This window comes from Conger conger, chromosome 3 (assembly GCF_963514075.1).
Source record: "Conger conger chromosome 3, fConCon1.1, whole genome shotgun sequence".
In the NCBI taxonomy this organism is placed as follows: domain Eukaryota; kingdom Metazoa; phylum Chordata; class Actinopteri; order Anguilliformes; family Congridae; genus Conger; species Conger conger.
In genome coordinates this window covers 57,385,219-57,412,825 of record NC_083762.1, presented here as the reverse complement: position 1 = coordinate 57,412,825, position 27,607 = coordinate 57,385,219, and the positions used below count along the sequence as shown (strand labels likewise).

At 40.1% G+C, this 27,607-nt stretch overlaps 1 protein-coding gene across 1 annotated transcript; it reads right to left on the bottom strand.

Moving 5' to 3' along the window:
• Positions 1 to 241: 241 nt before the first annotated feature.
• Positions 242 to 22,952, bottom strand: LOC133124838 (5-hydroxytryptamine receptor 1F-like). Its single transcript, XM_061236367.1, has 3 exons — positions 22,841 to 22,952; positions 6,815 to 6,893; positions 242 to 1,461 (listed from the first exon to the last, which is right to left on the bottom strand). Exon 3 carries the CDS (start codon positions 1,455 to 1,457, stop codon positions 354 to 356), a length of 1,104 nt encoding a protein of 367 aa, XP_061092351.1. The 5' UTR covers positions 1,458 to 1,461; positions 6,815 to 6,893; positions 22,841 to 22,952; the 3' UTR covers positions 242 to 353.
• Between the last annotated feature and the right edge of the window lie 4,655 nt (positions 22,953 to 27,607).

Sequence of the window (27,607 nt, the reverse complement as noted above, 5' to 3'; positions counted from 1 at the left end):
TCCATGGAAAAATCAGCATACACTCCAAAATGGTACCTGTTCTGGTCTTCTCTGCAAAGGTAGACCTTACACAGCAACAAAATGAGTCCAAGGTGAAAGGTTTTTGATTTCATTGTCATAAATTGAAATATACTGACAATACCGGTGAGGTCTTATACTGGCATCACCAGGGTGTACCCATTTCTGTAGCTGCAATTTGTTTAAGGACTTAATCAGGAGCTTTTGCCCCTTTCCCCACTGGACAGACTATCCTGCTGTAATGTAGATTATGTACACCACATCTGATGCCATTGTTTTACATCCAAACAAACATTCCACTACTTCAGACCATGGCACTCAAACATCTCTGTCAATCAAAGGTAATGCCTGCACTTGACCAGTTTCTGGAAGGCCTTTTTGAAATCCTCGTTGAAGATGGTGTAAATGAGGGGGTTGATGAGGGAGTTGAGGTACCCAAGCCAGGTCAGGAAATCGGCCGTCGCCCCGGAGGTGCCACACGAAGCGCAGACGTTGACGATCACCTCTTTGAGGAAGAAGGGCAACCAGCAGATGACGAAGGCCCCCAAGATAAGCCCCAGCATGGTTGCTGCTCGCTTCTCACGGGGGACAGAGATCCAGGGTCCCTTGAAGGACCTCTCCCGGCGCGACTCGCTGCTGGGCAAGCTCTTTATGGTGCCGCGGGGACGCTCCCCTTCTGTCGAGTGCTCCGAGAAGGACTTATCCAACGGGCTAACAGTGTCCGGGCTCTGACGTTCCCGGTCCGGGCAGATAGGCAGGGTGGTCCCGTTAGTCTCCTGTTTGGTAAGCCGGCTGGTCCCCCTGCGGTGGTAGAGCGTCTTGGCAGCTCGATAGATCTTGTAGTAAAGGATGAGGATGAGGCCCAGTGGGATGTAGAACGCGCCGAAGGTGGAGTAGATGGTGAAGGCCACCTGGTCGTGCCGGATGATGCACTCGTTCTCCCCGTCCCTGCTCCTCCACACCAGCGGGGGCAGCGAGATGAGGATGGAGATGAGCCAGACGGCCGCGATCATGATGGCGGCCCGACGGAACGTTCGCTTGCGGGAGTACTCCACCGCGTCCGTGATGGCCCGGTAGCGGTCCACGGCGATGGCGGCCAGGTGCAAGATGGAGCATGTGCAGCAGGTGACGTCCACGCCCAGCCAGATGTGGCACACCACCCGGCCCATGAGCCAGGTCTCTGTGGAGATGTAGACGATGCTGAAGGGCATCACCAAGATGGCCACCAGGAGGTCAGTGACCGCCAGGGAGCAGATCAGGTAGTTGGCGGGATGGTGGAGCTTCCGGGTGACGACGATGGCGGAAATGACCAGAGAGTTGATGCCGGTGGTCATGACTGCCAGCAGGGACAGGGTGAGGGTGAGAAGAGCGTTTCCTGAAGTGCTCTGACCCCCTGTGTCCTGGGGATTATCCGTAGCAGTGATGTTTGGTAAATCCATGCTTCTGGCAGGTCCCCCATGGTTTGGTGTGGGTGTGTAATCCAGACAAAGACAAACACAGAAACAAATAAAATTGAAATACAACTGCATGCAAAAAAAACATTTTAAGTGACAGCAAAGAGCTGATTCCAGTAAGTGTGATGCTGTAAAAGCAGCAAAATGGCAGTCTTATTTGACCTGTATTATGACAATGCTTTCCAACTCATGCTGCTTTCAAAATGATGCTATACTCCCCCTGGCTTCATTTCAGACAAAATGTGCTCAGTACTTGGCAGGTGAGTGGGGTGGGTTTCTGAAGACTCAAACATTTTGCTCATTATAAGCACGAACATGTCAGGGCTTTGGAGAGACAGTATGAGACTGAGTAATAATATACTGTGAGCTATTTTCTGTATTTTTCCCATTATTATTCTTCTTTGATGGCAGTGCAGGGATCTCCGCTCCAGTCCTGTACAACTGCTACATCTATTGATTTTTGCTGTTCAGTGCTTATGCACTTAATATAAGTAATTTATTAGCCGAGGACTCTACATCTTATTTTCAAAGTCCAATTGGTTGCTGATTGAAAGGAAACCACAAAAACCTGCAGACACTGCAGCATCCCTGGATACTTGAATCAAGAGCATGCTTTAGGTGATATATTGCCATTTCCTTATAGATAAAACTCAATCAAGCGATCAAACTAACAAAACAGAGCCGCTTGTACCAAAATGTGGTGTTGACATTGTCACTATCTTGACCTGAATTACTGTAATGTTGAGGAGCAGTAATATTTTAATGAGCAAGGACATTTCATGACTGGGGTACGTACCCTCACTGTATGTCACAGAGATTGATGGCAGCTTTTATCATCTTTATAACAGCACATCAATACCTGTATTTACAACAGCACTTCCTTGCACAGAATATCACCACCATCAGCATCTATGACAGGGGTGCACAAATCCAGTCTTGGAGGGCCAGAGTGCATGCTGGCTTTTGTTCCACCCAATTGTTCTACATCTACAGTACAACTGCCTCGTATGATTTTCTAGTTGTATACACCAAAGCTGGTTCATACATACAGTACAGTATAGCACACAGCCAGCAAGCACATGGTGTTGACTAGCACAGTGTCGGGACAGCTGCCCGTCTGTCAGGGTTTTGAGAAAGCCGAGGTGAGCAAGTTGAGATGAGGATCAGCTGTTAAAAGAATGTGTAATGGTCCTGCTGCTAACCGACCACTATAGTGTCAATTTGCACTGCTGGTGGACTGACAGTTCACACTGATGAGAAACCAGCAGGTGCTTGTTTGCTAGGCAGTCTATAGCTATAGCTCATGATTTTACCAAATATACTATCAGCAAAATAAATATTGGGATGACATCCTGAAGTGGTTTGTCCCTTGTTGTGTACCCTGGTCTATAACCGTGAATTAAATTTCAGGCCAGAATGATTTCCACAGAGGAAACCGGGAAGGAATGAGGAAAATGGTGCAATCCCTCTTTGTGAATGAGGTCACATGCGGCCAATCCTACCTGTAAGAGCAGTCAATTCTCACTGTTCAGACCAGTTTGTGCAATGAGACGGAAGATACATGCCATTACATGCTTACCTGCTGTCATTATGAATTCAAGAGATTTGTCTTAGAAATCCATATCTTACATTTACAACATTTACATTAATTTAGCCATGTAGCAGATGCAGAGCAATGTACAAAAGTGTATACAGTTTAGGCAACTAAGAACGAATGCAAAGTCATTATGCTCACAACCAATACTAGCTGTTCTTTCTGTACATTTACAGTAGTAGTAAATGCATAAACCAACAAGTAAAGTTAAAGATTCCATATTGTACACCTTTCCAGAGTTTTTATGTCCTGATATCTATGAGAAGATGAGTGGTTTTAAGTACCTCTCTATCTATCTCTATCCAGTTTTACATGTTCATTCTCCAAAGCCTCTCTTGAGCTTTACCAAGAACAGGCTGTTTTAGTGACTGTGACTCTAAGGCTCTGTGCCAAGTGCTTGGATTTGTTCCGGCTACAAGCGATGGGCCATGCTGAAGCAAAGGAGCGTATCATTATGATGTCACAACTTCATGGAAGTCCAAACGGCTTGTTTCAATGCACATTTTCTATGTGATTTTGATACTTTCACAGTGTTTTCATAGCATAGCGTGTTTTATAGTTCAAGCCGTTTGGACTATTGCATACGGCTGTGTAGATTTATTTGGGTGGATATATTTGATACCTTCACAGTGTTTTTATAGCACCTTCAACTCTTTTAGAATTCACATAGAAAGGGAAATGTCATTTTCCACAATATTGGACCTTTAAGTGTCATAGTAGGTGCATGCGGGAGACTGAGAAAATGGTGTTTCAAGTAGCAATGGCATGGGATATAGTAAGATATCATAGTTGACTCTAGTAGACCCACAAGTTTAGCATTAGGGAGATGATATACAGTTAAAAACTGTATGCTCAAAAAGCTTTCAGTCTGTTGTGGTAAATAGATAGTGACACTGCTGTCCTGAAAGCTTTATCCACCACTTGCAGGCAAGAGTACAGAATTTGTGACTGGAAGGATGGACTTCGAAGGAAAAGAAAAGTGAAGCATCCAGTGAATGTGGAGCAGAAACTCTGTGTCTCTGGCAGAAGTAAAAGGAAGGGCAAGTAACAGCAAACAAAAGAATGCAACATTTTCATAAGAGCTATATAACTCATTCCTTGACAGTACATAGTACTTTCACAAACACTGTATATACGTTATGACAATAACAGCAAAGCACCACTGATGGAGAAAGTGGCCATCTTATGCCTTTTTGAAGAAACTGCTGTCAGCATTTGTGAACGTCTATGCAGGGCTTATGGAGATACAGTATGTACTGCCTATGAATGAGTTATGCAGATCTTGTGAAGGGCTGTACATAGAACATGTTAGCCGAAATAGCTTATAGTGTGATGTCTTATGTACCAGAGCACAGTTCATTTTCAGATGTCAGCCTCTGATAGTCTCTCCATATTCCTTTGCTTGTTTAGGATTCTCTTAGTTTGTACTGTTATTTCACGCCTGCATGCATCTGTTTGTCATCTGTTTTAAACCCATACTGTATCATACCTAATATTTGCTGTGCCAACTATAAGAAAGAGCTGAAACAGTACCATTTAGCAATTATTCTCTTATTTATTGATGAGAACATTTGACATAGTTATGTGGATAGAACTGCTGCATAATTTCATGCTCTTTCTTAATATTTAAAAAAGAGCATCAAAAATCAACATTTCGTTTTTAATGGAGAGATTTCCTTAAACTAATTACAGTACCTCACATGTACAATACAAGGATGAGTACAGCTATCTTCCAATGCATTAATATCTTCATGTGAGTGTCTGCTAATTTAGTTGTTGCGGTTGCACTTGTGGGCAATTTTGTTGAAGCGTTTCCACGAATGATAATGTGGCTCCGGTGGAACGATCACAGCATCTTTAATGTGAAAAAGTCCGTGACTCACGATTATCACCATCAGTTTCTCACCACCATCGCGTTTATGCAACCAAATTACTCATCAAAGTGGCAAGCTCAAGTTGACAAACCTGATAAATATTATTACCCTGGAAATAACTACAGCTGTGCAATCCATCTGAATTACCATTTTGAAATATTAAGCTCAATTGAAATAGTACATAAACATTATATCCATGCAATTCATTACATCTACAGTAAGTGGTTGATTGTGGTAGTTTGTAAGATGAGGAGTCAATCATGTGGCAGAAAGGATAGTGATACCATATCTCTGACATACATTGTGCGGGAAAATGCCTCTGCTGCATAGGATAGTATAGTATAGTATACCTTGACAGGCAGGTGGGTGTAGGGGGGAGGGTTGCTGAATGCCTTCTCCTTTTGCCCCAAGCACCTAACGGGCCACTTTGATTTAATTAAAAATGTCTTTTATTTCGTTGCTGTCATTAATTTTTATTCATTCATTAAAATAAAATAGATTCAGTACATTAACTGTTTTTCCGAGGGTAGTGTGTTATTTTCTCATTTTGAGCCCCTGCCCCTCAAAAGGTCTCTGCAAGGCCCTGTACCTCAAAATACATGTTGATTTGCGCATTCCTGGCAAGAAGAAGAAACCCATTGCTGTAAGTAATACAATATTATGCTGCATCCCATCATTTTCTCATGAATGTGGGAACCGTTGTCATGGAAACTCTCTGCCTGACATTCTGTTGTGTTTTCCGTGCAGACAGATGTGTTAACTAAAGCATACTTCACTAAATACGCATGAAAACAATCGAAAAAGCAAAGCAATACATTGCAGACTTGCAAAGCTCGTACAATAGTTTATTTTCCTTTTCAGATGTAACTGCAATGGACTTTCTGAAGTATTTGTAATAATGACATGGTTGCAGTGTATGAATTTTACCTTTTCAAGTCATTTAAATGGTCTTAACTCTAACTGTAAATCTGCACAGGCTGTAATTTTATATGATTTAGCTTTAACAGTAATGTATATTCACTTCATTTAGTCTACTAAACTAAAACGCATATAGAACTGTTCATTCTGCTTTGGTTCGGATTCTGAAGAGGTCAAATAAGACACATTCACTCCAAAGCCTGAAAATAGCAAAATTGCAATGCATCATCATGTAAGCATTCCAGTGCAGTCAGCATTTCATGGTCACAAAGGCCAGCATTGAGTGTTCAACAGTGATAAGTACACACACACAAACATGCATGCGCACTCAGGCACACACACACACACAAAACCTAATTCAACCTTCAACATTTTTGATGTACCAATTCATTCACTCCCCTTACTGTAGTCCTAAAATCATTATATTTCTTTGGTAATAAATACATATTGAATAAAATAATCTAGTTTTTAATTATAATTATATCCAAAGCACAAAGATATATAGATTGAAGAGAAACATAAAACCTTAACCTTTCAGCCAAAAACAACAATGTCAGATCAAAAATTGCTTTACAATACATATTATTTACTATTTAACAATAGTATTTACAGTACATTTTCAATTATAATGTTATATTTTAATATGTAAAAAATGATTCCAAAAGGAACCATTTTATTCTGTAGAAGAACCCTGTCTAGCAAAATGATTCTTTGTCTGGGAGCCTTTCATCCTTCACACCTCACAGTATATTAACGGGTTCCATAAAGAACTAAAAGTGGTTTAGTGGAGACAAGCCAAAGAATCCTTTTTTCTGAGACAGGCTGGAGTAAAATAATGTTTGTGGATATCTAGGTAAAATGCCACGAGCATTTACATTTAGGTACCAGATGTTTGAGATGAAAAAGCAAGTGCAAAGAAACAATGTTTGGCATGCTATGTTAAATTATGAACATACCTTTTTAAACTTATCAGTCTGTAAGCCTGTAAATCTTTCAGCAGAACATTGGTCTTCGGATTCCAAGGATGTTCAGAAACTGTTGATAAGAGACAATTGAAGTAGACAGTCAATGTCAACCCACAAAATTCAGCATAATATGAAAAAAATACTCTAACTAGGTTGGTACAGAAAAATAATCTCTGCTTTATACAGTTTCAGTCCTTCCACTGTACACTCAGTGACCACTTTATTATGCAGAAACGTACACCAGCTCGGTAATACTAATATCTAATTGGCCAATCATGTGGCAACCAGTCAATGCATAAGAGCATGCTGACATGGTGAAGAGGTTCAGTTGTTGAAACATCAGAATAGGGAAGAAATGTGATCAAAGTGCCTTCGTGTGGAATGATTGTTGTTGCCAGACTGGGTGGTTTGAGCATCTCAGAAACTGCAGATTTCTAGGGATTTTGACATAAAACTCTAGAGTTTTCAGAGAAAAACATCCAGTGAGCGACAGTTCTCTGGGAAAAAATGCGTTGTTAATGAGGTCATAGAAGTATTGCTAGACTGGTTCGAGCTACAGTATCAGGGAGCCGACAGTAACTCAAATATGCACGCACTATAACAGTGATATGCAGAAAAACATCTCTGAACACACAACACATCCAACTTTGTGGATAGGCTCCAGCAGCAGAAGGCCAATAAGTTAAATGGATAAATCTACAGCAATAAATACCTAATTAAGTGATCAATGAGTGTATATACTGTAACAACATGCTTTTTCATCTATATTTTTAAATAAGTAATGGTGACCTATAATTCTAACAAATTAGAACAGGTGGAAAAGACAGTGGAAATAGCACCTCTAATTTCTAAAGGTTATTAGACAGTATGCCCAAACCCATTTATCCTTTGCATTTATCATGTTCACAAACAGACAAATCAACTAACAAATAGAGGCACACTATACACTTTGCTACTGTGCAATGAGAAACCACATAATCACCATTGGCTATAATTATAGTACTGAAGAGGGAAAACCTATGTAACCAAGCAATCAGTCCTATCCATCACATTCAGTCAGATATTTAGTGTAACTAGAAGGATTACATAATGCATTTAACCCAGCATAGTATTATATCTACAGTATTACATTATATTTGAACAATATAAAAATATAATACAAATATTTATTTTTCTGGATTTCCTTGAACCTTATGAAAGCATTGATACGGTAAATTTGTCCATGTTTTATAGTTAGTGTCGAGCATACAATCAACATACGTTTTGATTTGAAAATAAATACAGTAAATAAAATAAATGTAACGGCTAAGACCGCAGCCAAATGCTGGTGTGATTGAAGCTGCTTCTAGCTGCTTCGTCACTGAGTTCCAATGGGACTGAAACTCATTATGGAGTGATGCCCGGCTAATCAGTCACATATAATGGTGCACAAGGATGAGAACACCAATCAGACGTTGACATTGTGAAAGAGGGTGTCAGATTTGAATAACATGACCCTTACATAGAAAATAAAAAATAACTTTTTCAAAAACAAAGACAACTGATTAGATGTCTAGTTGCTGAGGTGGCTTAGTTGATAGGAGGGTTGTTGTAGAGCAGCATGCCTGGTTCAGTTAACCTCTATAGATTATACTCACTGAGCACTTTATTAGGTATTTATTCTTCTTATTTTTTAGACTTCTACTGCTGTAGCCTATATACTTAGAGTTATGATGCGTTGTGTGTTGAGAGATGCTCTACTGCATACCACTGTTGTAATGTGTGGTTATTTGTGTTACTGTCACCTTCCTGTCAGCTCTTACCAGTCTGGCCATTCTCCTCTGACGTCTCTCATTAACAAGGTGCTTTTGTCTGCAAAACTACTGCTCACTGGATTTTTTTGCAGATTTTTCACAATTGGCTGATTAGATAATCACATGTATAAGTAGGTGCAATAAAGTAAACATGTTCCTAATAAAGTGCTCAGTAAGTGAGTGTGGTTTATGAATCTGGGGACATGCATTTGGATGGTGATATCCCTACTAGCCTTGCAGCATGTACAAATACTTCATTCATTTGTATTAATTAATCAAACTTCATTTAACTCGGAAGTCCCTTGAGACGGAGATTGTTTTTCAATGGGCGGAACTTGGCCAAGCCAGTGGCAACAAAGTACAGCACAAACAATTATAGCCCAATAATACATAGAGAATACCAGTATTAAGTTCATTCAAGCCTACAGAACATTGTAGGAAGTGACTTTGTCATAGCACTTGGGGGAGTTGCTGACTGAGGCAATTAAAATAATGTTGATGAGACAGGATTGATCATGACAATGATTACAGCTATGATTTAATCATTTAGCAGACACTCTCTGCCAAAGTGGCACACAAAAGTGCATTTCATACGATAATGACAATTATGATTATCATTGCTATTACTGAAAAGCATGTATGTAATTTTGAATTGAACAGCAGTGACATAAAATTAATAAGGACATGTTAGCTAATATCCCATAACTATGTTTCATACAGTATATATCTGATATTATGCGTCATTCAATAACCAGCAGTGTTAAAATGTAATTCTCTGTTGATGTGTCGTAATAATTGGCTATTTCAGGACAGATGATTAGGAGTCTGTGGGAGTAAGCATTATATGAGGAAGAGAGGCAGGGACAATAAGGATTTTCAAAATACTGGTGGAATAAGGAATGGTCTCCAAGGCAACAAAAGGTAGAAGCATTCAGGCTAAGAGATGCAGAAAGGTTTGTGGGAATAAAATAACATGTTGTATCCACACCACAGTCAATGTCAAAGATAAGATGAAAAACAGTTTGTGACTGAAACCACTGGAAAATACATAGCCTTTCAATTGAAGGAGCACTAAATCAAATTACCCAAATGCATTAATTTCTGGATGAAAACTTTAGTCCCGTTTCCTTACTTTGTATTAATAAAATAACCTTGAAGAGTGCTGTGATCTGAGTTTATTTAATCAGCCTAATGGCACAAATGACACATTTAAAGTTCAACAAATTATATTCCATTAAGAAAATGGTAATAAAAGCATTTGAAATCAATAATAACTTTTTCCCCCTTAGTAAAGCATTGAAAGCATTGTGATATTAATATTTTCTCCTTGTTCTGATCTGCTGCGATGGACTGGCGACCTGTCCAGGGTGTATTCCTGCCTTTTGCCCAATGTATGCTGGGATAGGCTCCCCCCCGCGAACCTGGTCAGGATAAGCGGGTTAAGATAATGGATGGATGGATGGATGTTCTGATCTGAAAACCCCATCTTTTCTTTAAGGAATACCTTTATTGACATTTCCTCATTAGTTTAACATTTCTGCACTACTGGTTAGGAATTAAACCACTTCACTTTTTCACTCCACTAAAATTTTCAAATGGCTGATTCCAGTCCCTTATTTTTCACCTTTTTCTTTTCCTTGCTCCTGACCCGGAAAGCAATCAAAGTCCGCCATTCTGAAGGACATTACAGCCCATTAAATGTTCCTTCTAGCAACTAGAAGTAGAAGTTAGGAACTCCCAAACTTTCCTTTGAGCAAGGGTGCATGCTTTGCGGTATTTTTTTGGAAAGCATGACGTATAATTGATCGACCTGTGGGTGCACCTCTCCCCATCGGCCACACATATGTGTAACTGGTATGGCTTCAAACTGATGTTTGAAGGAGCAAGGGCATTCCATTTGTCCAATTGACATCTTCTCAATTTCCCCGTCCTCTTTTTTTTGCCTCTTTTTCTGGCCTCCCCCAATAGGTGGCGCTATGAGTATAAAAAGGAGTAAACAAAAGAAAAAAAAATCAGTTCTCAGTATTGCACTGGTTCCTTGGGCAGAGTGAGTGCTCTGGGAACTGGTTTCTTTCTCTGTTTCACCAATCACAAAGCACAAGGGCATGACACTGAATGCCTACCTCTGTGTTACAAATAGTCACACAGCATCTAACTGAAATAAACACAGCAAACTGAAGAAGCTTCACCTTTGAGTGAAAGATTGAAGCATAAGTGTTCATATGAAATGGGAGAACCACGGTCTCGCATGTCTAGATCTATTCTGATGCTGGAACAGCTACAATTGTGGGTGTAGGAGAGCTCAGTGTCAAGAACTGCAGTTAGTAAAGTGACTTTACTGCATTTTTTAACACGAACAGACAAGATTCCACAAACATATACGCAGAAATCAATCTCTGCAGCTATCTTTAGAATGGTTGAACAGAATACACATTAGTGCTACACTAGCGACAGTATGCTCGTGGTTTCAATGATTACACTGTATGTGTTTGACAACTGTTAGTATACAAGACACTCTGTCCCCTGATTTTGAAATGTAATGGGAATAACTATAACTAGTCAGCTCTCTGACATACTGTAAGATGAGAGAACAAACCACGGTGAGCTAAATTCAAAATTTTGTGAGCTGAATAATTTAGTGAGCTAAATACACTGTGTGGTTGTATGTAGTAAAAAGCGCATTTCATTCACAGATTTGATGTTAAAACACTGAATAATTAATGCTATCCTAAGGGAACATTGCCTTGTTTATTTATGATTTGGTAATACCCCCAGACATTTTATTAGAATCACTATAACCCTCTAGCTACAGTGAAAGTTCCAAGAGGTTTCTGACATTTCTTTCGCATCTATTTTTAACATGAAATCACCGAAACCGATTAGATTTGCACAGGAGAGGTTTCCTAAAATGATACTGGCATCTCAAGAGTTAATGTATTCATAGTGATGAAAAGGCTATAAAGACTGTAGGTTCCCATTTACTTGAATGGGAATTTAACCAGAACACACAACCTCTCCATATTTGCAACACTGAACAGTGTTTTTCTTAAGGCTCCGCTGCCCTTTTCGTTAACCTTTACAATTTTCTGCCAATTTAGCTACCATTGCCACTGGCCACACTATTCCTGGTGACAGCCTGCTGGTAATTGGGTAGGTGAGAAGTGTGACTTTAGTCCCTTGAGAAAAAGTGAGATGTATGTTAGTTATTTCCTGAAACTACACTTTTAAAAGAAACAGTCATTTTTGAAAGAGGGCTTCCTGGTTAATTATAATGTTGGTAATTTCCTGTGGTGTGATATGTGATGTCAGCCTCTCTTTTCAGTCTCAATTTATGGATGGCCAAGCACCTAGCTAGTGGCTCAAATTCGTCAAAGAATGTGTGGACGTAGTATACACTAGGAGCTGTCAACTCTTTGTCAGTTCCTTTGTTTATTTTTTGATAAAATAATGGTTTCCAACCAGCTACGATTGGAAAGAGTGCCAAAAATGTGAATGTAATGAACACAGTCCCATGCACATGGAACTAATTACTTTCGGGAACAGTTTGTTGTGGGATTCCCAACTGTTGTCCCAGATTTTTACAGAAAGGTGCTTCAAATTGATTGGATTTCTTCGGAGGAGAACAAAATATGCGGAGGGCCCACTTCATATTTTTTGGTGGTCTTCATTGTTATTTCAGTCTAATCCCCAACAGGTTTGGCTTGAACATTTAAAATGAAAGATGGTCAGATTAATTAAATTCAGCATTGCTTCTTCTTGTTTTCTTTGGTATTTCAAGCTAAAAAGAAAAGAAAAACTGCCTCAGGTTAGTTAATGAAAATCAGAGGATTGTCATCCAGAGAACATCTTATTTTTTTAGATGAAAACATATTTATTTATGAGAGTGGGGTAAATCATTACATTGTAATTAGTCAGATTCCACATGCCTGCCAATCTATGGGGACTGTCCATGCTTTAACAGGACTATTTTTTTAAATACATATTTATAACATGGAATGTCATTACATTCCAATTATTCTGATAATTTATGCATAATAATTTGTATTGAACTTAACTTCTCCAATTCCTATCCTAACTTGAAATGTCCACTTAAATTGTTTCATCACACAGCACAGCCTGCACAGAGAGGTGTCGGTGGAAGACATTTCATATGCTCCTTTAAAATGCCGATCAATCAGAGGGGTCATCCTTCGACAGTAACTGGTGCCATAACAAAATGCACCAATTTTAAAACAGGTAAACCTTTTTGGACACATTCTCAGAAAAGAATGGTTCTTTGGATTGTCTCCATAGAGGAACTCTGGAACCCTGTACTGCACACCCTGCTAGGTGTGCAGTGTGAAAGCTCCCAGACAAAGAACCTCTTAACTAGATATTGTTCTTCTATTGTATTACAGAGTTCCTTTTGGAGCACATGGGTCAATCCCACCCTGCCAGACCAGCTATGAGATTATTTTGTCTGGACAAAGACAGGGTTACAAAAATGCCACTTTTGAGTGTTAAATACATCAAATGCATAGTTTCCTACTATTTATTCTTTATTTAGTCTGTCACAGAAGGTTTTAGATGGATGATAGTTTCCAGGGTGTTCTTTCCAAAAAATATGCCTTGCATGATCGGTTTCCAGAAGAGGGAGGCCTGCTTTCAAAGGATTGAAAGCACAGATAAGCTGACAAACAAATGGTGCACTTCAACTGCCTCATCTATCACAAATTCTGTTTTTCCAAGTACTTTTGCGTCTCATGTTGTTGTAAGTTTATTTCACAAATATAGGACAGATTCTCACAGGAACTGAATATACTTCAATATTTAGTAAATATATGTCATTGTAAAATGAAATCTGTATGTAATTATAAAAAAAAACGCTACTTGCCAATCTGCGAAAAAGCACCATTATGAAATAAAAGTAGTCTTTTGAAATGAAACCAGCTATTACAAAATATAAATTAAATTAAATGCAACAATGCTTTTGTGAAAATGAGTATAATGAAAAAAATATTCTATCATATAGTAGTGAGTTAGTATTTATTGAATTATTTCATAATACGACTGCTGTCTGTCCTGGTCCCATGGTGGTGGAATGTCCTCCCGGTGGATGTCAGAATGGCAGAGTCTCTGACCTCCTTCAAGCGCAGACTGAAGACCCATCTCTTCAGGCTACACCTTTCCCTCCCCAACTCACAATCACTGTGATTAGCCTTAGACCGTAATGGCACTTATGTATAGATATCGTTACTTGTATAGGTATTGTTGTTTTTATTGGCTGTTGTTGTATTCTAGCTGCCAACAGTGGTATGCTAGTTTGAATGTTGATTGTACTCTTCAAGGGTTCTGAATTTCTGTATGTTTACACTAGGACTCGGAACTGTACTGTCCTCTCAGGTCTACTTTTGCACTTGTTCTTGTGATTGATTTGCACTTTGTTGTACGTCGCTCTGGATAAGAGCGTCTGCTAAATGCCATGTAATGTAATGTAATGTAATGTAATAATTATTTATAAAGGCATTATTTACTTATTTCTTTAACTGAGAAAAATTGGGACTCACATGGTGTCTCTTGGTTTGCAGTATGTTCCAGCAAGCAAGTAATTTATTTAAGTCAACAAGCAGTTATTAATATTCCACACATCTGATTATCAAGGCCTAATTTGGCTGCTAATTGGAAGCCACAAAAAGGTAGAATGGATGGTGTACGGTAAAGAATGTTATGATCAAACTTGGAACATTTCAGGTTCTATTTTTTCCATAAATATGGCACAATTTCATTCCAAGAACTATGCAAACATGTTGCTACTATCCTGCTGGTACCCTTATTGCCAACATTGACGGCATAAACTGAAGACTTCAAAACTGGTCATTACGCTGAATATTGATATTTTCAGCTCACTTTTTTTTTTCTTTCTCTTGTTTCTTTGTATGAAGAGAGTAATATAATTTTTAGGACATTTCCTTTGGAGCAACTGACTTTGGAGCCCTGTGTTTTGCCAAATATTGTTTCGGACAAATATTGTTCTGTCAATGATTGATGAGTTCAGCAATGTTAGGGGTTAGGGGTTAGGGGTTACCTCAGTATTAAATATAACAGCATGTTATAGATGTATCCAAAAGTTTAAGGAACTATGCAGAAGTTACCTTGGTGTATTTATTCATGCCTTTATATCTATCTGTATATCTGTATGCATATTATTATGTTAGTGACTGACTTCTAAAAATAAATAAAGATAGAACAATTGGTTTATTGTGTTTATTAACACTTGTCACTATGAATAATTTAGCAACAGACCTCCCATCCTTAACATAATTTGCTGGACAGACTTTTCATTCTTTCATACATCCACAGTTTCACTCCCTTTCAAACGTGAGAGAAATGTATTATGAAATACATAACGGTGACCCCTGCCATGTTAAATAGAGGCAGCAATAGAGTAGTAGAATGCCAATTGCCTTTTCACTCCAAAATAAATAAACACATGAATAAATGAAAATATAAAAAATTGAAACCCAGCTTGTTGTTGGGTGTTATTGCTGTACCATTCAAACATTAATTAAAACAGATTAAAGCTCACTGAATGGAATGGCACAATATTGCAGTCACGCTTGGGATATGCCAGGCCTTTTAACTAAATGACATGAAGCTAATCCTGCATAATGATTTACAAGGAGCAATACAGACAGCTCTACCTTGTACGAAAGGCTATTCAAAACAAATCCTGGCAGTGGGAGGTCTCGTTTTCTTTTTTTACGCTTGAGTCCTTTTGGAGAAATGTTCCTTTACTCAAATAAGCATGGCACAATTTGTGGATCATGTGTAAAATTGTGCTGACCACACGCCTGTGTCACCATGAAAATGTGCCGTTTCTAGGAAGACATTTTGGCAATGGCTCCTGCATGTTTACCTAGCAGGAAGCAGGACTTTCTGCTGCTTTCTCTTTCTGTCTGCTTTTTGTCTTTCGCGGTGTGTTCCATTAGCCGGAATGTGCATACTCCACTACGACCTTCCTCCACTCCATGCCTTGGAAACTGAACTCTGTGAACTGCCCCCCTCCGCTGTCCCATTTTTGAAGAATACTCCTGGAAATTCTCTGTGTTTCCCCTCATTGACCGAGCTCTATCCACCTTTAAATACCACTCAATCACCCACCCTGTTAGCCTCAATATTGTTTTTGTTTATCATCCTCCAGGGCCCCTGGGAAGTTCGGCCGAGCTCATTCTCCATCCCCCTTGCTCCCCCACATCCCTCCTATCTTCTCACCCCCCCTGTCACAGTCCGCCGTGACCTCCGCTCTCTGTCACCCTCCTCTCTTGCTCCTAGAGTCACTACTTCTCTCCCTCCTCTTGAATCCTTGACTCTGCATCTGCCGCCCTGCTTTCCTCTCTCTCCGCGGCACTTGACTGTCTCTGTTCTGGTCTCTTGGCCTGCTCGACCCTCCACCTCCCAGTCCATGGACGTCTGGCACTCTGCATACCTCCAGGGCCAGCCTACGTGCAGCTGAGAGGAAGTGGGGAAAATCCAGGGACCCATCTGACCTTTCTTCCTACCAGTCTCTCCTGGCGGCATTCTCTTCCGCCATCACCACCGCCAAAGTAAATTACTATCAAACCGAAATTCAATTCGTCAACTGTTTTTTCTTCTCTCCTCAGCACACCTCCCCCACCACCTCAGTCCCCCCTTACTGCGTATGACTTTGTGGTGTATGAGAGGATTGCAGACCTTCACAACCAACGCCACTTCTGTGCCTGCTTCTCTCTCTGAGCCTGCTCCCTGTTACATCTCTTTCATTCCGCCTACAGATGCTGATGTTTCTCAAATCCTGCTCTCCCACCACCCTACCACTTATGCCCTTGACCCTATCCCCTCAAACCTCCTTCAGGCGATCACACCTGACATCCTCCAATTTGTCACATCCCTTGTGAACTCCACCCTGTCTTCTGGATGTTTCCCCTCATCCTTCAAGAGGGCCTATATCACCCCACTCCTGACGAGGCCCACTCTGGACCCCAGCGGTATACAGAACTACTGTTTGGTATCTCTCCTTCCTCTTCTATCCGAATCACTTGAATGAGCTGCCTCTAACAAACTCTCTTCCTTCTTTTCACAGAATAACCTGCTGGACCCCAGCCAGTCCAGTTTCAGACCAAGCCTCTCGATGGGGACTGCACTCCTCTCCGTCAATGAATCCCTTCAGGTTGAACGAGGAGAGTCCCTCTCCTCTGTCCTGATCCTTCAAGATTTCTCTGTGACCTTTGACATGGTCAACCACTGCATCCTTCTATCCTCCCTGGCAGCTACAGGGATCTGTGACACAGCCCGAGACTGGCTGGCTAGAAGTCCTATCTCTCTGGCCAGTCCTCCCAGGTCACCTGGGCTGGTAACGTATCAACCCCTCGTCCCCTTGTTACAGGAGTCCCCCAGGGCTCAGTCCTCGGTCCACTCCTCTTCTCGATCTACACCAGATCCTATGGCCCTGTTATCTTTGCACATGGCATGTCATACCACTATTATGCGGATGATACCCAACTCTTTCTCTCCTTTCCCCCATCTGACACACAGGTCTCTACACGTATCTCCGTCTGCCTGAGAGACAACCACCATCTAAAGCTCAACCCAGGTAAGACGGAGCTTTCCATTTCATTAGGGGACATTACAGTGACCTCATGCCCCAGTGCAAGGAACCTCGGAGCAGTGATGGACAACAAGTTGTTCCTCCCCGAGAACATTGCGGCGGTGACCCGGGCATGCAGGTTCTTCTTGTACAACAGAGAGAATCTGTCCCTTCCTCACCACCTACTCCACACATCTCCTTGTACAAGCAATGGTTCTGTCCCACCTGGGCTACTGCAACTCTCTGCTGGCTGGCCTTCCGGCATCTGCCATCAGACCCCTACAACTGATCCAGAACACTGGGGCTCATCACCAGAGACTCAGAGACTCTCACGTCACCCTCCTGCTCACAACCTCTACTGGCTGCCTTGCATTCAATTTAAAACATTGGTGCTTGCATACCAGGCAGTTATGGGATCAGCCCCTGCATACATCCAAACTAATCAGACCCTATACACTGAGCAGACCTCTCCTTTCCGCTACTTCTGGACGCCTGGCACCTCTCCCATGTCGCACCTGTACTTCTCGGACACGACTGCTGTCTGTTCTGGCCCCACGGTGCGGAAATAGTTTTTCACTGTTAACACTGAAATTTGGAAAACGATAACTATGCTACATTTCACTAATCTACAGAAATGTTTCTGAATTAGCGTATGTGAGATTCAATTGACAATTGTGATTATATAATCTGAGATTACAGTAGATAAGTAGTTATGTTTGTTTAGATTTTTTTCTTTGATCCAATATTGCTGGTTACATATTAATAGTGTCTCAAGGCGAACTGCAATGTCAGGTTTGTGTTTGTACATGCTCCTGTATCCTACTATGCAACTTGTGCTTGAAATTTACAAGTGATTTTATAGTTTTAAATGGGCTGACCATGTGTAAAATTTGTAACTGGCTATGGGAATACATGTGGGCTCTGCAAAAAATAACGATTGTGATAGGGCTATTTCTTCAACACATGACGTCGACTTTGATGACGGCGAAGCCGAAAAGCCTGTCCCAATTCTCTTCACTCCCCCTCGTTTGCTCCTTTGCTCCACTCGTTAACTCCACTCCTTTGCTCCACACACTTCCGCTGGAGTGGAGGAGTGGTAGTCGGAGAGTAAAGGAGGGAAGAGTATACCATAATAGGACTCAGCCTCTGTCTGCTACTTCCTCTTACTGTTTGCTGCTTCATCTTACTGACTGCTGCTTCGTCTTACTGACTACTGCTTCCTATTTCTGTCTGCCACTTACTCTTTCTGTCTGTTTCTGCCTCTTTCTGTCTTCTTCTGCCTCTTTCTGTCTTCTTCTGCCTCTATTTGTCTGCTTCTTCTTTCGATCTGCTATTACCTTTCAGTCTGCCAATTCTTTTGTGTCTGCTACTTCCTCTTACAGTCTGCTTCTGTCTGTTTTGGTGTGCTTTCGCCTTTCTGTTGGTTACTTCCTCTTCCTATCTGCTTCTGTCTCTTTTTGTCTGCTGCTTCATTTCTTTTCTCTCTGCTGCTTTCCCCTGTGTCAGCCGCTTCCCTTCCCCTATCAGCTGCATCATTTTCTCTGCTTGCTGCTTCATTTCTATCTGTCTGTTACCTTCCCTCTCTCTGTATGCTACATTTTCTTTCTGGCTGTAGCTTCCGTCTATCCGCTGCTGAAAAGAATATAGAACATGCAAGGGAGTCGAGCTGTGATGTGTTATATAGCTTCGCTCTAGCTAAGAGGTTGCAGGTTCAAGTCCAAAATGAGGGCACTGCCAAGGCACTTGCCTGACAAAGTTGAGCTTCAGTTCCACTATATAAATGGAAAAAAGTAATAATAAACTGAAATATTTCATTCACATTGGATGAAGTGATCTAATGAATACTATACATGGTAGAGATGCATTGAAAAACACTGCTGAAACCTGCTATACAAACAAGTGTCCTTGTGACCTCATCATTTTTTCTGCTTCCGTATAATTACACAAAGGCATTACACACATAGAGCAGGTTCCACATGAAGCACATTGTGGTATCCTTTCTTTCACAATTTATAATGGTCATTGAGCTGATGCATGAATATAAACCTTCCCTATGTGAAAATACTTTCCTTGAGATCAGGGTAAAATTAGGTTATTACAGATGTTGCTCTCTCTCTGTCTCTCCCTCTCGCTCTCTCTCTCGCTTCCTCTCTCTCTCTCTCTCTCTCTCTTTCTCTCTCTCTCTCTCTCTCTCTCTCATTCTTTCACTAAATCAATCAATAATATATGAGCATTTTTGTTTGGATTGTGACAGTACCAGTTGAGATGACATGGTCTTTGGCAATACCTGGCAATACTTGGAAATTTTAACAAAATGACCAAATTTTTCCCGATTTCATATAAATCACAAATTGGTTAATACAATATGATAATTCAAGTACAAAGGTACAAACACAGCAAAAGCTAAACCCTTATTTTGTTTGCAAGGCCTTGAAGGGCACTTTCATGGGAGGTTGCCCTACTAGAGCCCTATAATCAGAGCTAATTCAGCACCTTAGACAGCATCCATTATGTTTCAGCTGAAGCCTATAATACATTCCACATGTACATTTCCACATATCAGTGAATCTGTTTACAGGAATATCTCAATACATTTTAACATATTAATGTCCTCACTGGAAGTTTCTAAATTTGTTTGGCACACTTGTCAAGCAAGTTCAGTTGATCACAAATCTGTTGAAATGTTTCATATCGGCCAATGCTGTACTGTATAGGAGGCTACAGCGTGGGTTTTTCGTAACATACTACTTTTTAGTCATTAGTCACAAAGGGACTCACAAACATAATGACCTCTGTGGCCATATTCTTAACATTGTTTTTAGTCTTTAGTCAAATATGGGTTTCAATGAAATTATATACAGTATTATTGGGAGAGAGGGGAAATAACAGGAACAAACTGAGTCTTTCTCCCCTGTCTAAAACCTGATTCAGAACGGACAATATAGCAATAAATAAGCGATGTTACTGAGTAAGGATGACACAGTAAACACCAATACAACAGTTAACAAATAAAAGGACCGTTTCCATAACAACAAGTTATGAGTAGGTGCTAACCTGTCAAGGAAGTTCAATACAGTATTTAGAATTGGGTCATCTAGAGCACTCAGCCCTGAAGTCCAGCCTTCCAGCCGTGCAAACACTTCCACACCCCTTTGTCCATATTTTTGACATGGGACTATTACAAAAGAGCAAAACTTAAAAAGAAAGGCGGCACACTCTTAATTCTAATGCAGTATTTTTATTGCCAATGTTTGGGCACTGTTTTAAGCTGTCAGAAAGAGGAAACTACAAATGAAGACCTTTCTTTTTACGTTTTGCTTTCAAGATTTCTAGGTTTCACTAAATATTTTTAGGACTATTACAACAGAAATCAGAGGTGATCTACATCATATATCATTATAGCACACTTTTAAACTCAAAATGGCCAGGAAGAAATGTTGAAGGCCAGACCTGCTGGAAGTATCTCCAGTGGGCCCACTGACCTTCTGTTTTTGTTTTAACTGAAAGTTCTTGCCTTTGGACCAGATGGACTGTTAGTCATCATTATTTCAAGAAAAAAAACAAAAACTATTGTATTCAGAACCTGTGGACTTGAATATGTTTAATTAGTCCTTCCTGCCTGGGGCTACATGTGGTAACTTTTGAAGCCAATGGAAAATGCAGTGCCTTTGAAAATAAAGAACTGAATGTATAACTATGAACTATACCAGTTTAATTAAAATCAACCTTTGAAGTAAACACACTTTTCTCCAGGACTGAAGTTAAGTGAGCTTTTTGATTCAAGTGGAAACAGACATAATGCACATGGTCTCATTCGCTGTGACCTTCTCCTTGATACGTGCTCTTCAGAGATAATTGAAACCCAAGGAAGGACACCTGTGTATGGGCCAACAGAGAGTTGCCATCTGAGTGAGCTTAAACCTTTGCTTGCTGATTTTTAAAGGATGATCAGGCTAATTCACCTGTATTATACCTAACCCTACTCTTTGTTTTTTCTTTATTTCTTTACTTTTCACATCTCCTATTTTAACAAACTGATTATCAATGTAGGAGAATATATAATACCAAAACACACAGTACATGCATGAATTCAATTCAATATTGTGTGCAAAGGGCAATGCGCCATAGCAGCAACATAGCATATTCTAAATTGGTTGTAGGATGCACTGCTCATAAATCCATAAATCATAAAGACACTCCTTGAATCACAGCAAAATGTTCAATGTAGAATTCACTCTGGCGGATGACTTAACTCTTATAGAGAAAATACTGTCACAACTGAAATCAACAATCCAGTTGACTCCAGAACTAACGCAATGAATTGTGTCATCTATTATTTCATTTGATTTGCATCCATACCTTATTTCAGATACTCTGATTAAAGGTGATTTCCAACGAATATTTCCATTCCAGCACTGAAAATACGATTTTCACACCCTGAAACGTATATGGCAATATGGTAGTACATGTAACGGAAGCACAGGTCATTGGCTAAACTATAGAATGACGCACGTTTTTTTATTTAAATATTATTTATTTGTTTATTTGTTTTTGCGATTTCTCCAAGCAGTTGATCAGATCAATATGCAATTGTAGTGCTTTAATATTAAAATACATATAAACAGACCTTACAATTCCAGCAATGACACACTACTTTTAGCAATGGGAGCCTCGTATATGACAAATGCATCACCTTATTCGGAGTATTTTAATTATTTCTCACAATCAGCATTGAGCTTTCACAAGGATATGGAGATGACGGTCACGGGATTGTAATTGACAAGTGTAATCGATGGGTATAGCAATAGCTACAGTGCATGCCAGTCAATGAATGTTAATAATATGAAAGCAAACATAATTTAAGTCCGCAATGGGTATATATGAATTCTGATATATATATATATATATATATATATATATATATATATATATATATATATATATATATATATATATATATATATATATCAGAATTCATTTAGACCCGTCAAATGGGCGTCATTCAATGTAAAACGAACTTAAGTTTCTGCAAAGTCATCTTAAATAAATATGATAAATGCACCTGTATCTCACCGTGCAACATCGTTTCTGAATGGTTTGTGCCAACAAGTTGAAGTGCATTATCATTATCAGGACGTCGGACCGTGTGTAATTTGAAATGGTTAATAGTCATTATTTGAACGTTTCCAATTATGAATGCATCAGAATTTCATTCTGCAAACACGCTACACATGTCACTCAAAGTAAACGCAATCAGTGGTGACATATCGCCCGAGATTTTCTATACAACTGCCAGGAATTTTGGGGCGTTCAAAAAAGAACCTGCATTTCACCGGCGGTTAACGGATGAAGTCAGTACAATATCTGTACAATTAAATTCGGCAAATGCATCGTTCAGTGGTATAAACATATGTTGTGATTCAAGAAAGACAATTTCAACCTATAAATTCAAAACAATTCAAACATAGTGTGGTTTTCGTATGAAAGAAGACAGCACCACCTGGCAATACGACGTGACTCAAAATGTGCCAAGTTTTCTGCTTGTTTGGTCGCCTTTACCCCTCCCCTGAGTGTCAAAAATCACACCGTACCCTATAAAGTTACGTTGTTTAGATAACTTACTTGTCACCCTTCAGCCATTTAATCAGTCGTCCATTTTCACCTATTTCAACACGCAGCGGTCGCCTCTTCAGATACGGTGCAAAGCTTCTTCATTCCGACAAGCAGCTCGCGCTAAGCTGAGGCATCTGTCAGTAGGTAGATTCCAACATGCCACTGGTTCGAAAGACACGTAGGCTACTGTGAGATTGCCGCGAGTCACTTCATGCGCAGTAGCTGACGAGTAACACATCGGCGTGCAACAGCTGAGGAGGTGCCCCGCTCCCAGCTGCAGAATGAGAATAAAGAATGTAGACAGTTAAGAAATAAATAGGTTTGGAAGACATTGGACTGTTAAACCGCATCCAAGACTTAAAAAAATAAAAAATAAAAAAACAACGCTCCAAAGGATATGGACGTGACAAATGGTACCCTTCTGTTGCTTGATTGTGAAACTGAGACATCAAAAATTAACAAACAGGTAACTACACAGAGCCTTAGGAGCCTAATACCCCTAGTGATTTGGTGGCCATAAAAATTTTTTTGTTGTGGCCTCCAATTTAATCGTGTGGTCTAGGAATTGTTCTGGAACTAAACGACAGCACAGAGTGTTTTTGCAAGTGGCTGGCTCTGATTATACGCAATGCATCAAATAAAATTGGTATCAGAATCGTATATTCGTTATCACTCATTAATTATCTCACGTGTAACCCCATGAGTCTGTTTAAACTAAAGCAGTCAGTCAACTGTGGATAATTTATCACATGATATCAGTCCAGTAAGTGCACTCAGCCTTACAATGGGAATAATAGGGGAAAGCCATTGATAAATGCACCTAATAATGTGAAAATCATTGTATCAGATTGGATGTTACTACACGGAAATTGTGGCATATTGGTAGTGAAACAAAAAATTGAAAGCCATGGAAAATAAGCAGAACAAATTATGCGAAGCATAGGCTATTACTAAGAGCATCCTGGAGCCTCGTGGCTAAGGTACTTGACAGGAACCCAGAAGGTTTGTGGTTCAAGCCCTGGGGTTGCCATTATAAGATCTGCACAGTTAAGGCCCTTAACACTGCATTGCTCCAGGGGGGATTGTCCCGTGCTTAGTCTAATCAACTGTAAGTAAATTTGGATAAAAGTGTCAGCTAAATGACACATTTTATTAATATCTGCAGTCCAGCCAGTAGGGTACCTTCTAACTTGTTCCTTTGGTTGCTACCAAAATACACAGAGATTGGTGGATATCATATTTGATTTCAACTAGCAAAAGCCTCTGCGGTGCTGGCATGTAACTTTGAAGTGCAAGGCAAAACAGGCAAGCAAGTGCAGATCAAATTTCACCCTGACACTAGAGCATCCAGCTTGACCAAATATGGTGATGGGTCAGCACCATATTAAGCGATTCGCATTGATGTTTTCATTTTCTTCTGACAGCTGACACTCAATGTATTCCTGTGCTTGCATATAAAGATTGGATAAGAAATAGAAGTGAGTAAACTTGCTTGCTTATTTAGAATAAATCATGTAATATTAATAACTTCACTTCAAATTAAATTATGCTCTTGTACAGCATCTGGCCCACGCTCTACCTCCTTGAACTGCAGTATTTCTTTTTACAGTATGATTACACATCCTATCCATAAATTCGTTCATTTTTAAATGCGACGTGACAAACTGACTTGAGCAATGGTGCAAGGTTATTTCATGGTAGAAGATGTGGTAATAAATGCGTTCACGCACATATTGAGTCTCGGCAATGCACATGCAATTACCATGGTGATCTAACATTGTTGCTAACAACATCTACTTTTTAAAAAAGGGTGTAATTTGTTCATGTGGCAGCCGCCACCTGCATCTTGCATACTTTATAAGTGACACAGCATTAAAACAATGTATTTATTTTTTTGTTAGTTCGCTAGCTAGCCAGCTAGTTAGTTAGTTAGTTAGTTAGTTAGTTAGTTAGTTTCTTAGTTAGTCAGCCTCAGTACCCACTGTGACTGATCAGTAATCATCCATTGCATTGTATCCCCTGCACATCTGTGATCTGAGACACAAGTGCCAATAGGTATTCACAATTTGTTTCTTTCAAATTACTCTTTGGTGACATCATACCACACATACCCTGTGGAGCAAGGCATTGTGGGGCAAGTGGTGAGAAGGTGCTTTCCTCAAACATAACAGAGAGAGACCCTACAGAGAGAGGAACAATAGAGAGGATCGAGACAGCACTTAGTCTCCCCCAGTACAATGGAACATTCCGGAGGGTCTGAACACTGTGTAGCGCTGTTCCACTTTCTATTGCACTTCATCATACTTAACTCTTACATATTTATCCCCCTTTCAATGTTCAATGCATTGATTGACCGGAAAGGAAGGTGGTTTTATGCTCCACGGAATCAAATACTCTGTTACACGGCTGGGAGCTGTTTTTATTTTGAAGTGAGTAGAGTAACTAACCTTTGGCACTCATGTTTCAAACAAAGGGAGCAAACTGCTTTCATATCTTCATAAATATTCAAGAGTAATGAGTGCTGTTATGCTGTAAAAGATTGTACCATATGCGCATAAATCCTATCAGCATTTTTGACCTCTGCCATTGGATTCAGACAAATTGAAATTCTGCCTGTAAAGTAGTCTGAAAGAATAAACAATGCAATGAGCTATATTGTATGCTCAAAATGGGAATATTATATTCTTTTATACTAATATAATTTATTAGGTACACCATGCAGTACTGAATAGGACCTCCTTTTGCCTCCAGAACAGCCTTCATTATTTGCTGCATACAGTAGATTCAACATGGTGCTAGAAATATTCCTTAGAGATATTGATCCAAACTAACCTGATAGCATCATGCAGTTCCTGCATATTTTTAGGCCACACATTCATGCTGCTACCCTATTTCTCTTCATCCCAAATGTGCTATTTATTGGATTGAAATCTGGGGATTGTGTAGGCAATTACAGTTAACTGAAGTCACTGTCATATTTGTGGAAACTGGTTTGAGATGAGGCATGCTTCGTGACAAGGTGTATTATCCTGTTGGATATATCCATTTTAAATGTGGCTATAGACTTAGACTGTGGAGATAAAAGATGCACATGGTCAGCAACAATTGTTGGCTGAGGCATTCAAATGATGCTCAATTAGTTTTAGGGGGAATAAGGAGTGTCAAGAAAACATTCCCCATACCTTTACTCCTCTATCATCATCCAGCACAATTGACAAAATGTAGGATGGATCCATGGATTCATGCCATCTGCATGTTGCAGCTCAAATCGAGATTCCTCTGACCAGGAAAAGTTTTCTACATATTCAGTCATCCGTGGTCATGATCACATGTCCACTATAACCTCATCTTCCTGTTCTTAGCTAACAGGAGTGGAACCAGGCATGGCCTTTTGCTGTGGCCTATCTGCCTCAAGATTCATTGTTCTGCACACAGCTGTTGAGCATTTGAGGCCTTTCTGTTTGCTTGAAAGAGTTACCTCATTTTCCTCCTACCTCTCTCTTTAACAAGGTGTTTTTGCCTACAGAACTGCCGCGCTCACTGGATGTGTTTTGGGGGTTCTTTTGGTTAAGAGGTCAAAGTGCATGTAAAGCCCATGAGGGCAGATGTTTCTGCAATGATGGTACCGCTATATCTGGCACCAACAAATCATACCTCAGTCAAAGTCACTCGGATCACACAGCTTCTAAAGTTGCAGCCACATGATTCAGCCACTGGGTGTGTGTGTGTGTTGTTGGTATTGTATTTTAAATTCAGAACACTGTACCCTGCACAAGCTGGTTGTCCAGCTCATACCCAGCTAGACCAGCTTATGACTCAATTTTCAAGCCGGTCAAGCTGGCATAGCTGGATTTTACGGCAGGGTGCCCTGGTATAAGATCCAGCTATGACCAGCTTGAAATACCAGCAACCACCTGTCTTGAAAACATAGCTTGAACTGGTTAAACTATGTTGAGTATGGAGCTGGTCTAACTCGTCAACCAGCTACCAGCTGTTTCAAAACCTAGCTTGAGCTGTTTTTTTTTTTTGCAGGGTGTGCAATGAATTTTGATCTTTGCATTACAAAACACATACCTGTACTTGTGCTGAGCCGAATATGGAGAAATATTAGAATAGGTAGCCTTGCATTGCAATACGCCACTGCTCTGAATGTTAAATATGTTGAATCTCTCTGATCAGTCACACAGAACAAGATAAAAAAAGCATTTTCCAGTACATCCACATATCTATGCCCTTTCATCCCCAACCATATTCCTCTGTTCCCTTTATTTCTTTTCTCACATCCCATTCTCCAACTCTTCGTTATGCTGCAGATGTGCTTCTTAAAATGCATTATTCACTAAAGGTCAGGACATACACAACTATTTTGGGATTCATAACAGATGCAGGGGCAATGGTGTGACTTCTGTGCAATGTAAACCAAAGGAAACAAAATGTATAGCCCCCATTCTCAGAAATCGTGCCCTGAATGTAGCGCAACAGTACAATTCAATGAGAACATGCAAGAATTGTAAAAATTATTACTGCGGTTTTAAGAATACAGATTCAGCATCCTGAAAGAGTCAGGGAATGCGACCGTAAATCAAATCCAATTCATTTACACAAGATAGGAGCAAGGGCTGATGATTAATTGGAAGCATCAAAAGAATGTGCAAGCACTTTCAACAATGAAAATGCTTTTACAAGTGAGACATGACCTCATCATTTATATGGGTTTGTTGTCTTATGAAAACACACACCCACACGCGCACACACACACACACACACACACACACA

Excerpts from the sequence above, each read along its gene's own strand:
- LOC133124838 (XM_061236367.1), bottom strand. The coding sequence starts at position 1,457 with ATGGATTTACCAAACATCACTGCTACGGATAATCCCCAGGACACAGGG.